This window comes from Mesoplodon densirostris, chromosome 19, assembly GCF_025265405.1.
Source record: "Mesoplodon densirostris isolate mMesDen1 chromosome 19, mMesDen1 primary haplotype, whole genome shotgun sequence".
Classification (NCBI taxonomy): domain Eukaryota; kingdom Metazoa; phylum Chordata; class Mammalia; order Artiodactyla; family Ziphiidae; genus Mesoplodon; species Mesoplodon densirostris.
In genome coordinates this window covers 18081475-18096854 of record NC_082679.1, presented here as the reverse complement: position 1 = coordinate 18096854, position 15380 = coordinate 18081475, and the positions used below count along the sequence as shown (strand labels likewise).

At 61.6% G+C, this 15380-nt stretch overlaps 1 protein-coding gene across 2 annotated transcripts; it reads left to right on the top strand.

Moving 5' to 3' along the window:
• Window positions 1-3366: 3366 nt before the first annotated feature.
• Window positions 3367-15380, top strand: LRP3 (LDL receptor related protein 3). 2 transcript variants are annotated; one of them, XM_060083927.1, is made up of 7 exons: window positions 3367-3439; window positions 5357-5404; window positions 10705-10843; window positions 12329-12543; window positions 13003-14119; window positions 14372-14504; window positions 14743-15380. In XM_060083927.1, exons 1-7 carry the CDS (start codon window positions 3367-3369, stop codon window positions 15325-15327), a joined length of 2310 nt encoding a protein of 769 aa, XP_059939910.1. In that variant the 3' UTR covers window positions 15328-15380. The 2 variants fall into 2 exon arrangements, with proteins under 2 accessions (XP_059939910.1, XP_059939909.1); XM_060083926.1 differs by having other exon boundaries at window positions 10669-10843.

Genomic DNA, 15380 nt, shown 5'->3' with positions numbered 1-15380 from the left:
CCTGTGCTCCGCAACGGGAGAGGCCACAACGGTGAGAGGCCCACGTACCGCAAAAAAAAAAAAAGTGAGCTGTTGATTGGGAGGCAGGGGACCACATAGGAGGCCCAAGAGAGAGGAGATGGTGGCTGGGACCAGGAAGGTGGCCTGGTGGTAAAGAGAAGTGAGTAGATTTGAGATACATTGTGGGGACGAGCTATCAGGACTTAATGATGGATTGGCCTCAGGGGATTGAAGTAGAAATTATTGACTCAGTAAATGATGCGGCCAGAACTGAGCTGGGCGCAATAGGGAAGGTGCAGCTGGCAGAGTGGGAGGTGTCTGGACAATGAGGAGTTTGCCCGCCTGGAAGCCACTTGCAGTAAAACTGGACCAGGTGGTCATAAGCCCTTGTTCCAGCTTGGCTTGCCAAAGCCATATTTGGCCTTTGATCCTCAAAGAAATTAACTATTTGAGATCAAGAAAGACAATTACCAGGAGTTCCATGGTGGTCTAGTGGTTAGGATTCGGTGCTTTCATTGCTGTGGCCCAGGTTCAATCCCTGGTCAGGGAACTGACATGCAGCAAACCGTGCAGCATGGCCAAAATAGAAAAAAAAAAGATAATTACCATCCAACTTGGCATCCTCTACATAGTGTCCAGCAACCAGCTGGGTAAGAGCCGGCTTGAGTTTGTGCCTGCATTTTGGTGAGTGGGTTCTTCCAGACAGGGATTTATGTGGGACACCTCCATGCCCCTTCCTTCTCCCCTCTGCTTGCCCTCTTCTCCTCACTCCTGGAGCAGATTGCTGGAGGCCTCAGTGGTCCACAGTCTGGATCTCATGAGACATGTGTGAGGGACAGCTGCTTTGCTTCCTCCTAACTGGGAAGGCCAGCTTCCTGCCAGGAGGACCTCGATTCCCCGCCTGGATCCGTCTGCCCCACTGCTCCCTTGTCTGCCCCAACGAGTCTGCATGTTCTCAGGGTCTGTTACTTGCATCACCCTCTTTCCAGTACTAAATTCTCCAGTAGCTGGAAGATTTTGGGTTGTGGGGGACACAAACCTCCTGGATACAATCAAGCCAAGGTAGAATGTTTGTTAAGAAGTTGAGGGGGACCCAGTGACTGCAGCCAGGGTGTCGAGTCCTACCGCAGAGATTAGGCTTCCAGGAACTGCTCCAGAAGTAGTGAGAAGTGTTGGGGGAGAGGACTGAGCCAGGGTTACACTGGGGACCCCTAGGAGGCCCCTGCCTGGGGCGGCAGCCTCTAGAGGGCACTAGACCACTGTGAGACTAAACCGGAAAGGGTTATCAGATAGCTAAGGTCTCAATATGGGCAGGGGGACTAAGTTCGTGCCAAAAATCCCAGTAATCAGGATAAGTCATATTTTTAAAAATCTAAATGCAAAAAAAATTCATGCTGAACAAATGATCAAAAGTTTAAATAAAGTTAGGTGGTTGCTGTTTTATGACCCTGCTCTGCTGTGCAGTGGGAAGAGTTGTTTCCAACCGGCCTGAGGTTCCTGAGCTGCCTGACCCCAGCTGTGTGGGATTATGAGGGTTGATAGCAGGGTGTGAGCAGATTGGGCAACTTGGAGCTTTATGTATAGCCATGTTTTCCCACTTGGTTCAAGATATTTGATATCTGATAGTTTGGTAAGTGTATATAGGGGCTCACATTTTTCTTTTTGCTGCAGGCTCCACTAGGACTCCCCAGGGCATTGGCCTCAACCCTGGATTCCTTATAGAGCTTGCAAAACACACACTGAAGTAGAAAGCATCTTCAAATGGAAACAAAACTGCAGCCCTTCACTGTCAGTGCCCCAACTTCTGCTGAACATTTTTGCTGAGCATAAACGCCCATTGCAAGGCGGTCAGCAGCCTGAAGAAATTCTGAAACCAAATTACAGCAGGCTAGTGTTCTTTACCATAAATGAGTCATTTATCCCATTATTTGATTTTTAAACCCTTTAATACATCTCCCAAGAAGAAGTCTGCTTTGGAAAAATCACGAGAATAATTAGAAGAGAGAGAACAAGGAAAGAGAGAAAACCTAAAAGTTGTTTTATCCCCCAAATTTTTAAAAATTAAAATCCAGTTGGCCTGCACAGTGAAAATGAGTTAGTTGAGTTACTCTGTCTACAGTGCTCACTAATATAACATCAGTGTCTCTCTACCTTCTTTCCTAAACAGGGAAAATCAAGGGGGAGAGGGGTCCTGAGCCTCCATCAGGGCAGGCGGGACAGGCTAGGCTAAGCCTCCCACGCCAGGGAGGGAAACTTTGGGGACCTCTGGTTTCACATCAGTCTCGGAAGGAGAGTTGGCCCTGCTTAACCCTATATGGCCTCCTCAAACCGTTTCCCCGGTTTCTGCTTCTACTGGGCCCAGAACTCTCCCAGACGGGGCCCCAAGCCTGGAAAACAGGCCTTCTCTCCATTTCCCAGCGCTTGTCGGGATGACTGGGTGGGCTCAGGGCCTCTTAGAGTGGTCACCGATGTCCCCTCACAGGCCTCGCTCTGCGCAGAGCGATTCATCTTAGGGATGTGGCAGGGCTACTTGGGTTGTAGCAAATGAGGGGGGCAGGTCGGAGGGGCAAGAACCTCACGCGGAAGACAGGCCTTAGTCCTGCGCCACCACGCGCCGTCCTTCCCTCAGCCCCTGATCAGCCCCGCGTAGCCCCTTTCTCTGCCACCCTCTACCCATCATCCCTTCCCTCCCCTCCCATCACAGCCGGCTCCGGGAGGGATCGAATCTTGGGCGGCGAGGAGGGCGGCTTGTAGAGCCAGGCTCAGGGGCCGGAGGGCACGCACTGGCCGGGGGCCGCCTGCGCGGAGCTGTCCAGCACCCGAGGCGGGGCGCGCGCCCCCGGCCCGCCCCAACAGCCAGCACCCGTCCTGCCAGCGCCACTGCGGCTCGGCGGGCGCGTCACGTGGCTGGCGCGGCGCGGCCTCCGGGCTCAGGCGGGCAAGGGGCAGGGCGGCAGGACCCACAGACCCGCTGACGCTCCACCGGCGGCACCGGCCGGGCGGGCTGGGAGCAGCGCGGGGTGGCCGGGGGGCGCCAGGGCCGGGCGGGCTGCGCGCCGCGGGGCATGGGCACGCCGGGGGCTCCCGGGCACAGGCCGGCCGCGGCGCGGCTCCCGGGGCGCGGGGGCAGCGGCGGGCAGGGGTCCTCCCTGGCGGCCGCCGCTGAGCCCCCGCGGGGCCCGTGACGCCGCGGCCGATGTGGCCCCGCACGCGCTGCGGGCCTGCACCGCCGCCTCACAAAGTCGCCGCCGGAGCCGCCGCCCGCACCCGGGCCGCAGCCGCCGCGGGAGCCCGAGCCCGAGCCCGAGCCGGAGCCGCAGGCGCGGGGCAGGAGGCGGCGTCCGCGGGCGGCCGCCCGGCCCCGGCATGGAGAAGCGGGCAGCCGCGGGGCCGGACGGGGCGCCGGGCGCCCGGGCGCAGCTCGCCGTCGTCTGCCTGGGTGAGTGGGCCGCGCGGGCACGCCGGGGTCTGTCCCCTGCCTCTGTAGCTCCGCACCTCTCCCTGGTCGCACCCGGGGCGCCCCTCTCCCCCGGTTGCGGCTGGAGTTCCCGGAGCGGGCACTGCGAGAGCTCCCGCCGGAGGCCGCGGAGACTGCGGCCCCCAGGACCCCGGCCTGCTGGGGTCGTAGGCCTGGGAGGGCGCCTCCGGCCGCGGAGCCCCGGCTCCCGCCCGGCTCGGAAGAGCGTCCGGGATCCCGGGTGAGCGGTGCGCAAGGCGGCCCGCTGTGCAGGCGCCTGGGGTTGGCAGGCAGTGGCTTTCTGCCTGGGCTGCCCGTGCTTAGCCTGGTGGCGATGGGGGGTCGGGGCCTCCGGAGCTGCGGACAAAGGCGAAGCCAGCCGGGCTGGGGCCGGTGGCCCCTTCAACAAGGAACTATTTCCTGCCCAGAGTGGGTTGGGGGCGGGAGCTAGCCGGAGCCGGGATCAGGATGCCGGGTAGGAGGCAGCTGCTAGAATGACTCCTGTTTTCCCTTTGTGGCTTCACAGACCCAGCGGGGCAGGCCTCATCAGCCCAGGTGGTGTGTCTGGGGAGGGCCGAGGGACCCATCCAGGCCTGGCACCCCTCCAGCCCTACCGGGGTTTTTCTGTCCACCTTTCCAGGGCCTTGTGTGGGGGAGGCGGGAAGGAAGGAGTTAAATCCTCAAGCCACATGGCTCCTTTATTTACCATGATGAAGGAGGGAGGCCATTATCTAAGCCCCGGGTCATTAGGGGACACCCTATGGTGTCATTAGTGAAGGCTCTGTAACCCCAATAGGTTGGTTGAAGCCACTGAAATGACAGTAAAAAAGAAGCCTGTTCATTTTAGGTTGCACCCTCCTCTACCCCCAAGAACCCAGGAGCTGGGGGAAGGCCCCTGCCTTAGCTGTGTGAGCAGGTCTCAGTAAAGGCCACGGCCCCCAGAGTGCCCACTCCCCAATCTGTCACTGGTCACGTGCTGCTGGGTGCTGGGCTTCCCCGGGGAGCAAGGCAAGGGGCAGACCCTCTGGCCTTCCCAAGGCCCACCCTGCCTAGATGGGGCATAGGCTCTGCCCAGCAGAGCCTGGGTGTCCTGCTAGGGGTCAGCTGGCCCTGCTTCCTCACCAGATGGGGGCTGACCCCTGCAGAGATGCTCTATGCTTCCCTTGGCATCCTTGATGTTGGGGAAGGAGGCACCCTGAACCCCTGGAAGTTGAGTTTGCCCATATCTTCCATTCCCATAACCCCTGCGGGAAAGCAGTAGATGAAAGCAAAGGGCAAATCCCATGGTGGTGGGTACTTGAAGGGGTAGGTGGCAGGCAAATTCTTTGCCTCTCTTCTCAAGGTCAGCATGGCACAGTGAAGAGGACCTTGAACCCTGTTAGCTGTGAGTGCCTGTAAAATGGGTGTAATCAGAACTGTTTCCCTCCCTCCCTGGCTGGAGAGGCCCCTCAGAGGGAGGAAGCCCTACAGGGTGGTAGGAGCCCCCTTGACAAGCAGGGCCCCTGCCCAGGTTGAGCAAGGGCCTCTCTCTGAAGGATGGTCCAGGCCCATGGTTCCCAAGCCTGAGAGGAAACAGAAACACACCCCCTCCCAAGTAAGTTAGAATTCCCAAGTGTGGCGAGTGGCAGGAGCTGTCTGGTGCAGTCAGGCTTGCGCCCTGCTCTCTTCCGCTGTGGGTGTTCAGGTGGGTGCTGAGATCCCCGAGGTTCTCGCTTCTGCCCATCCCAGCAGGACTGGGGTGGGAGCACAGGTCTCTGTGGCAGCACTCTGGGCCTTACCCTGCGAGATGAGGAGAACCAGCCTGGAGTTTGGGCTGTGTCGTCCTGTGCCCCAGGTGCTTGAGCCCCAAGAGCCACCCCTCTCCCCCAATCCACTGAACTCTCTCTGTGTCTCCCGCAGTGAACATTGTTCTCACCGGGCGGCTCAGCAGTGCCGTTCCTGCCTTAGGTGAGTAAGATGCTTCTCCCCTTCCTCCCTTCCTCCCTGCCCTCCTGGCTTAGTGACCTCTGAGTACCAGCCTTCAGGATCCTGGCTCTACCCCTGAGGTCACCTGGCCTTTTTCTACCTCAATCCCTGGGAATCTTTTCTGCATCACAAAGGAGCTGTTTGGCATTGGGCAAACTTACACCTCTCTGAGTCTCAGTTTCCTGTTCTGTAAAATGGGAGCAATAACAGGCCCTACCCCAAAGCCTGCTTATTAGGGTTAAATGGGCAAATGAGGTAAGATGCTCAGCACAGCATTGGCAATGGTGGCCTAATACCGCTAGGAAACTGTCACAGCCCACACAATTGACGGATTGTGCTTCCTGTAGGCCGTAGGGTTCCCAGAGGGCCATGGGGCGCCATGAGATGCCTGCCTGCTTTAAGATTATACCTGGGATTTAGTTGATAAAGATATGGCTGAGTGACAACACCGAGAGACCAAAGCCATTGATGGAGGGATTTATTACTTATGTGTCTTGTGAGGAGGGCACATGCCATGCCACATAGGGTCACAGGGGAAATACCAGGTTTGGTCAAGACAGACATAGGAGTGAGGGGAAGGCCTAGGCCGGAGCCTTGATTGGAGTTTCAGTGGGAAAGGCAAGGCAGGGCAGGGGAAGCAGCTTAGGACTGGCTAATTTGAATAATTCCCAAGGGCTCTGGGCTATGGGGGTGGTCTCCTGGTGCCTGGTACCTGACCCTGGGATGAAATATTGGCTTGGTGTGTGAGTTAGATAAGAAGGCAGTGAGGAGACTCAGCCTCGGATCAGCCAGTCTGCCCAGGAAAGACAAGTTTCAGGCAAACTGGTTTGCAGGAGAGAGGTAAACACTTTGGCTGATAGTTTGGCCGTGTGGTTAGTGGATGCCAAATAGACATATGGAGTCTAAGAAAACACAGTTAGAAGTCCGCGGCTGCCTCCTGCCTGTCCGCATGGGTCCGTCCATCCACTGGCCATCTTTGTGCTTGGGCCTCGTGCCGAGCACAGCAAAGGCTGCCAGGAGCGGCAGGGAGGCTGAGGCCATCAGGAGCATTTGCCCTTTGCTGAGGGGGCTGCCAGGGGTTGGCGAATGCATAGGCCCAGGCCCCTGTGGCCCTTGGTGCCACTGTGAGACATCTGAAGGGCCTTGGGAGCTGGAGTCTGGGGGCCGCGGACTCGTTCGCTGTGTGCTGAGCTGCATCGTGGGGCAGGAGGTACCGGGATTTCTAGTTCTGCTCAGGGCCCAGCTTGCAGCAGAAACCCACTGAGGCCGGCTCAGGGAGAGGGCTCTCTGCTGGCTGCGGTCCCTGGGAGGGGGAGGCTCAGGGTCCACAGAAGCTGCTCTCACGGGCCCGTCTCTGAGACCCATCCTCAGCCCCCTTCTCCCTGCCCACCAGCTCCTGCTTCCGGCAGCCTGGTCTCCTCTGCTGACTCTGCTGGCCCAGGGCCCTGCCTCGCTCAGCACCGAGCCAGCCTCAGCCCTGCCTGGCGTCCTGGCCCCCACAGCTAACCACCCCGTCTCCCCACCCCAATTTCCAGGAGAAGACTGACTGGCCTCACCTGGGTCAGGTGTCTGTGGCTATGGTAGAGAGTGGGCATGGGGAAAGGGGACGTGAGGGTGTCAGGTCTTACAAATGTGAGCCCAGGCCAGCCCTCCTGCTGGTGTAGCGGGTGGGCATGTGGCTAGACATTTAGAAAAGAAATGCTCCAGGGACAAGGTCCACTCCTAGAGCCACGAAAGACAGCCATCCAGGTCCATCCTCATGTTTGGCTGCCAGCGGGGTCCAGGTTGCCTGTGCCTGGCACCCCCTGGTGTCCTGTGCGGCCTGAGACTGTCCTGGAGCCCATCGCTGACCCCCTAGCATTGCTGAGGGAAGTGGAGATCCAGATGTGCCTCCCTCCACCCAAAGCTTCACGCCGCTGCAGTTTGCAGGGTTTCCCTGCGATTCCTCCCGTGAGGAGATCAGATCATCACTGTCTGGCCTGCCCCTTCCCAGCCCTCACTGGGCTCAGACCCCCCCGCAGGGCCCAGCTGGGCTGCCCGGGAACCTCACAGGTTCTTGCCTCTCAGACCCTGTCCTGCCCCAGGTTGACAGGCACTCACTGGGTCGGGCCACCCACCTCCTGCACCCCAGACCCTGGGCTCCGCCGTGTGGCCACTGTGACCCGGCGGCGTGGTGAGCCTGGGCAGGGTCTTCAGGCTGTTCTCCCCTCACCTGGCAGCTGCGCCCAAGTGCTTGGGTGGGGCTCCCAGCTCCCTGTCATTGGTTACACCAGCAGGTTGTCCGGGGTAACAATGGCCTCTGGAAACCAGATCTGTACGCTGCGCGTCCTCAGGCCTGGCTTGTACCCTCTCAGGAGTATTTGACGTCTCTTTGGACCAGGAAAGGACACTGGTCTAAAGGTGCTCAGTCATCCCTTGCCCCCTTGAGCAGGCCACCTTGACCCGACGGCCGAGCAATCTCCTGCCCGAGTGAACATAGGTCACCTCCAGTTAAGCTCAGACAGACCTCTCTGACTGCCCCTAAACACCCCCCAAGACCCTCCACCCTGCATTGGTATCACCCAGCTCCCCGTGCTGCCCGCCCATCATCACACACCCCATCACTACCCTCACCTCCCACGGGCATCCCCCCTACTCAACCCAGCGCACGCATGTCTGCCTAGAGACTGCCGCTTCCCCAGATCTCCCAGCCACCCTGAGACAAGCAGCGCCCACTGACCCCATTTCACTGATGGACAAGCTGGGGCCTAGGGTGCAGCGGTGTATCTGGCAGTGTGGACCCCGGGACTGGATTCACGAGGCTCTTTACCCTGCCTGTGCTTGGGTCCTGGGGTGGTGGTGGGATGCGGGTGAGGCCTGCCGTCACAGAAACTAGAAAGCCTGGGGCCGGTGGTCTGAGCTGATGATGCCGTCCAGGCCCACGGCCAGGCAGCGTCCAGTCTGGGGCCCTGCACGGACTCTGGCCTCCCTCCTGCTCCACGGTCACTTTGCATGGGCCAGGCCGACGGCTGCAGAAATCATGGTCTCTGTGGCCCCCTTTGGAGAAGAATAAACAGTGGCTGAGTGACACTGCTGCCCCCGACGTGGGAACTTCTGGGGCAGCCGGGGGGCTCTCGGGGTGAGGCTGTTTGGGGGATGTGTTGTCAGGGGCTTTGCCGAGAGGCAGAGCTGGGCTGGCAGCTGTCCAGTCACCTGCTCCTGACTCGGCTGGCGGCTGGAGAGACAGGCTTCCCTACTCATGACAGAAGGGCCAGACACAGGTCCTTGCGGGCCTGGCTTTCCCTGGCCAGTGTGGGAAACCCGGCCTCCATGAGTGCTCCATCCCATAGGGGAAGCCTCTGGGCCAGGGTGGGTATTGCTTTGCCTCAGGTCTTGTCCTGGGGGTGGAGGGGACAGGGGGTGACTCCCACACTGGCTGGTGGAGCCTCCACCTCCAGGTGTAACTTCTGCTTTAGAGACTCCGTGTGGGGGGAAGATGTGCTCCCAGCCCTGCCTGGGAACCTGCCACCCAGCACCCTGTAGGAGGAGAAGCCTCTTCTGGGCTTCATAACCTCACGCCTCCCAGGGTGTCCCCAGGTCAGCACCCAGCGTCTCTGTGAGGCCCATAAAGCCGGCGGCCTCACCCGTCAGAGGGAACATGTTGCTCAGGCCCCTGGCTGCCCCTCCGTTTGTTTAGTCCTTACCCTCCTGGACTGTGAGAAATCTGAGGCTCAGGGAGGCTGGCCTCCCAGGTCACACTGAGTGCCAAGCGGAGAACCCTGGCTGGTACCTCGCCGACCCACGACTGTCGCTCTGATAGCGACCTGAGCGTGGTCAGCCTCGCTTTAGGGTCAGGGTGGTTGTTTCTCTTCTAGTCCCCTGATGCTCCTGTGAGCCATCGCCGCGGGCTAACCCCCTGCTAGTCACAGTGTTGGATCACCCGGACCTCCGCGCGTACCCTCCTAAGATTGTGGGAGGTGGCTGGAGGGCTTTCACTCTCCCTTCTGTACCTGAGCCCTTTGGGGTTTCAGAGTCTTGTTGACAGCTAGCAGAGAGACCCTACTTCCAGGGCAACGGTGGAAGGGGCCAGGCAGTGGGAGAGAGGAGGTGGTATTGCTGGGCTCGGGAAAAGTGTCATCATCTGTCTCCCCGAGCCTCAGTTTCTCCATCTGTATAACGGGCCCCACCCGTGCTGCCGGCTGTCGTGAAGATCAGATGAAGAAGTATGACAGAGGGGCTGTGAGGGGTGGGGGGCAGCCAGGCGCAGGGCCTTCCTGGTCCTGGGAAGGCCAGGGCACACCGGGGCAGGGTCTGCTACCTTTAGGCTGGGTGGGCTCAGCTGGGAAGCAGAGGGCACGTGTAATGATGTGGGTAAAGTGAGGCCGGTGGGGCTGGGCACAGAGGCACTCGTCACCCGTGCTGGCTGGCGTGATGCCCTGAGCTCATCCCTGACACAGTGTACGGTGGACACTTCATCAGTGCGTTGGCTCAAGGCTGGCAGTGAGAGGCTGAGCCCGTTAGAGGACCAGGGTGGGCCCTGACTTAACCTGCTGTGTGGCCGTGGGCAGCTCACTTACCCTCTCTGAGCCTCGGTTTCCTCATCTGGTTACAACATCCACCCCTGGTGGCTTCCCACTTATGCTCAGGATAAAACCCAAACGCCACCACACAAAGTGCCATCAGACCCAGCCTGCATTTCCAGCCACCTTGGGACATCGGGTCCTCCTTTCAGGCCTGTTTTATAATCTTCACTTTACCCAGGGTATCTGCATAGTCTGTCTGCTCCTTCCCTAGCCTGTGAGCTCCACAGAGCCAGGCTTTTGCCTGTCTTACGAGCATGCCTACCGCTTGTGCTTGCCATATAGTAGGTCTTCAGTAAATATGTGTTGGATGAGCAAAGCCCCTTCCCTCCCGGGCTGAGGCCTGTATTTCGTCAGCCCCGGAACAGGAGGAGGGGAATGGGCAGGGAACCATAGTGGGTCTGCCTGCGCCTAGGGCTGCAGGATTCTCCACTGAGGCACCAAGGGGAGTTGGTGGGCTCGCTCCCAGCCCTCCCGGGGATGAGGGATAAGACCTAGGCTCTGGGGCATAGGGTGGGCCCTCCTTGGCCCACGCCATACACACCACTTCCATGAAGTCTCGAGTTGTGGCCTTCCTCTTGGCCATGACCACCTTGGCTGGCCTTGATCCCACCCCGAGGAAGGCCTGTGCTCAAGCCCTGGGGGGCTCAAGTGTCCCCCTCCCTCACTACCCCCTCCCACCCAAAGGTGAGGCTAGCACCTCTCAGCCTCCTCTCCTGACAGCCGCCTGCAGCGGGAAACTGGAGCAGCACACGGAACGACGCGGTGTCATCTACAGCCCAGCCTGGCCTCTCAACTACCCACCGGGCACCAACTGCAGCTGGTACATCCAGGGTGACCGTGGGGACATGATCACCATCAGGTATGGGGGCCCTGGGGGTGTCAGAGGGAACCGATGTGGGCCTACACACACTGAATGTGTGATGGTGTGCATGTGAGGGCATGTGGCAAGCACAGTGACCAGGTGTGTGTGCACACGTGTGAGCACTCGCATGTGCTTGTGTATGTGCGTGAGCCCCATCTGAGCAGGTATAAAGGACAGGTGTGTGTGCATGTGTGAGCATGTGTGTGGGTAGGTACGAGTGAGATGCGTATGTGTGCAAGTATGTGTGTGAGTCTACATGTGCCCATGTGTGAGTTGTACGCATGTGGGTGCATGTGAGCATGTGAGTGTGGGCCTCTGGTGCTGGCTGCCCAGACCTGGGCCTCGTCCTGCCCTGAGCCTCTCTCATGGGCTTGCGGAGCTGTCCGTCACCTCAGGCCTGCCGAGGACGGGAGCCCTGGGACTGGTGGGCGTGGCCCAGCTGTCTGTGAGGTGGCAGAGGTGTCCTGTCTGTCCTGCAGGGGTGGCTTGAGGCCAGGCTGGCACTCAGCCCAGAGCGCGTTTTCCCCAGGGGCCTTGGGGTGGTCTCGGCGGGAAAGGGGACCAGGAAGGAGCCCGGGCGCTTGAGCTGCGGGGTCATGCAGAGGGAAACGGGGTGAGGTGATCAGATGGTGGAACTGAGGCTGGACCCCTGGACTGGGGAGATCATGGGGAGTCACTCTCCTAAATGCAAAGCCCGGAAGCCCCCATTCGCTCCAAGGCACAGGGATGTGATGGGCACCATCAGGGTCTGTGCCCGTTTCCCTGTGGCCTCTGGGAGTCTCTTCAAAGACTCCACCCTTCCTGGCCACCTCTAGAGTACTCCATGGCTCTGTTTATCCCACAGCCTGGTCCAGGGGGTCCAGGACCAGTGTTCCTCCCCAGGTGCTGAGCTGTGCCCCAGCCCCAGCCTAGGCCAGCCCAGTGCGCACGGGTCCCCTCAGTGTACAAGCCTGGGATTTGTGCAGGGTCTGTCCCAGCAGAGCCAGCACGGTGGGGATCTGAACCCTTGGGCCTTGTCCTTCAGGGGAGAGTGTAAGTGGAGGGAATTGCCTACGATGGGGCTCCTGCCTCCCCCTCCACTTCGGCCTTGGGTTGGGGTGCCGTGTGTGTGTGTGTGTGTGTGTGTGTGTGTGTGTGTGTGTGTGTGTGTGTGTGTGTGTGTGTGTGTGTGTGTGTGTGTGTGTGTGTGTGTGTGTGTGTGTGTGTGTGTGTGTGTGTGTGTGTGTGTGTGTGTGTGTGTGTGTGCGCGCGCTGACCGAGGGTGGAAAGGCTGCACTGGGGCTGATGTGACCCAGGCTGTCCACACTGTCCTGATTCTTCATGGAGCCAACGTCAGACCCCTGGAGGGCCCACTGAGCAGCTGGGAGTGGAGGAGAGGAGGGACAGTGGGGCTGGCCGTCCTTGCCGTGAGCTCAGGCATGACCGTTCCCTGCTGGTCCCTGGCCACCCACCCATGTCGGCGGCCCTCTCCGCCCCCCACAGCTTCCGCAACTTTGATGTGGAGGAGTCCCACCAGTGCTCCCTGGACTGGCTCATGCTGGGCCCAGCGGCCCCGCCCCGCCAGGAGGCCTTCCGGCTCTGTGGCTCCGCCATCCCGCCCGCCTTCATCTCTGCCCGGGACCATGTTTGGATCTTCTTCCACTCGGACGCCTCCAGCTCCGGCCAGGCCCAAGGCTTCCGTCTCTCATACATCCGAGGTGATGCCGGTGGTAAGGCGGGCGGGGCATCTCAGTGTGTGCACATGGGCTCCTGGGGGGCCAGGGCGGCACCCTCCATCGACCCACTCCCTGCAGGGTCTCCCCCAGCAGACCTGTCAGTTGGAGCCCAGTGTTGGGACGGAGACTGGTCATGTTGCTGCCTCAGGGTGCCTCGGAGCCCCTCGAGGTCACTGACCCCACTTCAGAGACTTGGCCAGAGTGGGGAGCTCACCGCTTACCCCCAGCTCAGGTCAGGACCTGGGCCTGCCCTGGCATTTGGAGGGTCTCTGCCCCTCAGTTGGCCATGGAGAGTCCAGGGCCCTTCTCCTTGGATCCTGCCTCTCCCTGGACCCTGCAGAGGCCCTGCTGGGAGGGGGGCACCACACGCCGGCTGCTGGCCTCAGGCTGGAGGGCAGCTCTACTTGCCCCTGACTTTTTACTACGCACTTCACCCCACAGGGAAGCTGGGCCAGGCATCCTGCCAGGCTGACGAGTTCCGCTGTGACAACGGCAAGTGCTTGCCAGGCCCGTGGCAGTGCAACACCGTGGATGAGTGCGGCGACGGCTCTGATGAGGGCAATTGCTCGGCGCCCGCCTCCGAGCCGCCGGGCAGCCTGTGCCCCGGGGGCACCTTCCCCTGCAGCGGGGCGCGCTCCACACGCTGCCTGCCTGCCGAGCGGCGCTGTGACGGCACTCAGGACTGTGGCGATGGCTCCGACGAGGCTGGCTGCCCTGACCTGGCCTGCGGCCGGCGCCTGGGCAGCTTCTATGGCTCCTTCGCCTCCCCAGACCTGTTTGGGGCGGCCCGTGGGCCCTCGGACCTTCACTGCACGTGGCTGGTGGACACACAGGACCCACGGCGTGTGCTGCTGCAGCTGGAACTGCGGCTGGGCTATGACGACTACGTACAGGTATACGAGGGCCTGGGCGAACGTGGGGACCGCCTGCTGCAGACGCTGTCCTACCGCAGCAACCACCGGCCTGTGAGCCTCGAGGCCGCCCAGGGCCGCCTCACCGTGGCCTACCACGCCCGTGCCCGCAGTGCCGGCCACGGCTTCAACGCCACCTACCAGGTGAAGGGCTATTGCCTTCCGTGGGAGCAGCCGTGCGGGAGCAGCCGCGAGGGCGACGTGGAGGACACGGGCGAGCAGGGCTGCTTTTCAGAGCCGCAGCGCTGTGATGGCTGGTGGCACTGCGCCAGCGGCCGGGACGAGCAGGGCTGCCCCGCCTGCCCCCCCGACCAGTACCCCTGTGAGGGTGGCAGCGGCCTCTGTTACACGCCGGCCGACCGCTGCAACAATCAGAAAAGCTGCCCTGATGGCGCCGACGAGAAGAACTGCTTCTCCTGCCAGCCGGGCACCTTCCACTGTGGCACCAACCTGTGCATCTTCGAGACGTGGCGCTGTGACGGCCAGGAGGACTGCCAGGACGGCAGCGACGAGCACGGCTGCCTGGCGGCCGTGCCCCGCAAGGTCATCACTGCCGCGCTCATCGGCAGCCTGGTCTGCGGCCTGCTACTCGTCATCGCCCTGGGCTGCGCCTTCAAGCTCTACTCCCTGCGCACGCAGGAGTACAGGTGGGCGGCGGGGCTAGAGCCTCGCTTTCTTCCTGTCTCTGGAGCGAGGCCCTGGGCTCACTGTTCGTACGGCTGTGGGCTTGTGAGCCGGGGCTCGGGCCATCCACATGGGGCTTCTCGGGTCTGGGCACCTCGGGATGTCCGGATGGAAGGACGGGGTCCCACGTCCTGCTGCGGAGCCCCCATGGGAGGCGGGAAGTGGGGGGGGGTCCCCGCAGCCCCGCCATGCTGCCCTCCTGCCCTTGCTTTCAGGGCCTTTGAGACCCAGATGACACGCCTGGAGGCTGAGTTTGTGCGGCGAGAGGCACCCCCGTCCTATGGGCAGCTCATCGCACAGGGCCTCATTCCACCCGTGGAGGACTTTCCCGTCTACAGTGCGTCACAGGTGAGCCAGAGGGCGTGAGACCCCACCGGCCAGACCTCGGAAAACACCCAACACAGGGAGGCCGAGGGGCCAGGTCGGACAGTGTGCGGCCAGGCTGGTCCAGGGGTCGAGGGAGGCGGGAGATGAGGCCTGGACAGGGTGACATAGCAGGCCATGGCCGGGGAGGGGACAAGTTGGTCTCTGGGTCCTCGGGGGTCGTGCTGACCTCTGCCCCCTCAGCCGCCGCCCCACCCTCCAGGCCTCGGTGCTACAGAACCTTCGCACGGCCATGCGGCGACAGATGCGCCGGCACGCCTCCCGCCGCGGGCCCTCCCGCCGCCGCCTCGGCCGCCTCTGGAACCGGCTCTTTCACCGGCCACGGGCACCTCGCGGACAGATCCCGCTGCTGACGGCTGCGCGCTCCTCACAGACGGTGCTGGGCGATGGGCTCCTCCAGCCGGCACCGGGGGCTGGCCTAGACCCCCCGGCACCCCTAACAGACACAGGCAGCCCAGGGGCAGCCAGGGAGGGGCCCCCCGGCGCCCCTAGCCATGCACCGGAGGTGGGGCCTTCTGTGCTGCCCCCCTCGGGCCTGCGGGACCCAGAGGCCAGGCCAGTGCACAAGGACAGAAAGGCCGGCAGGGACCCTCTGGTGGACAACCCAGCTCCTGTGGACATGCCTCGGGAGTCCTGCTTGGCCCAGGGCCCTCACCCACCGGCCCCCACTGCCGGCAGCACCCTAGGTCCCCACCCACCAGAGCCACTGGGTGTCTGCAGGAGCCCCCCGCCACCCTGCTCCCCAACGTTGGAGGCCAGTGACGACGAGGCCCTGCTGGTCTGCTGACCCGCCGGACACGCTGATGACCGCCACAGCCCCGCTTTGTAACCAGGGAATAC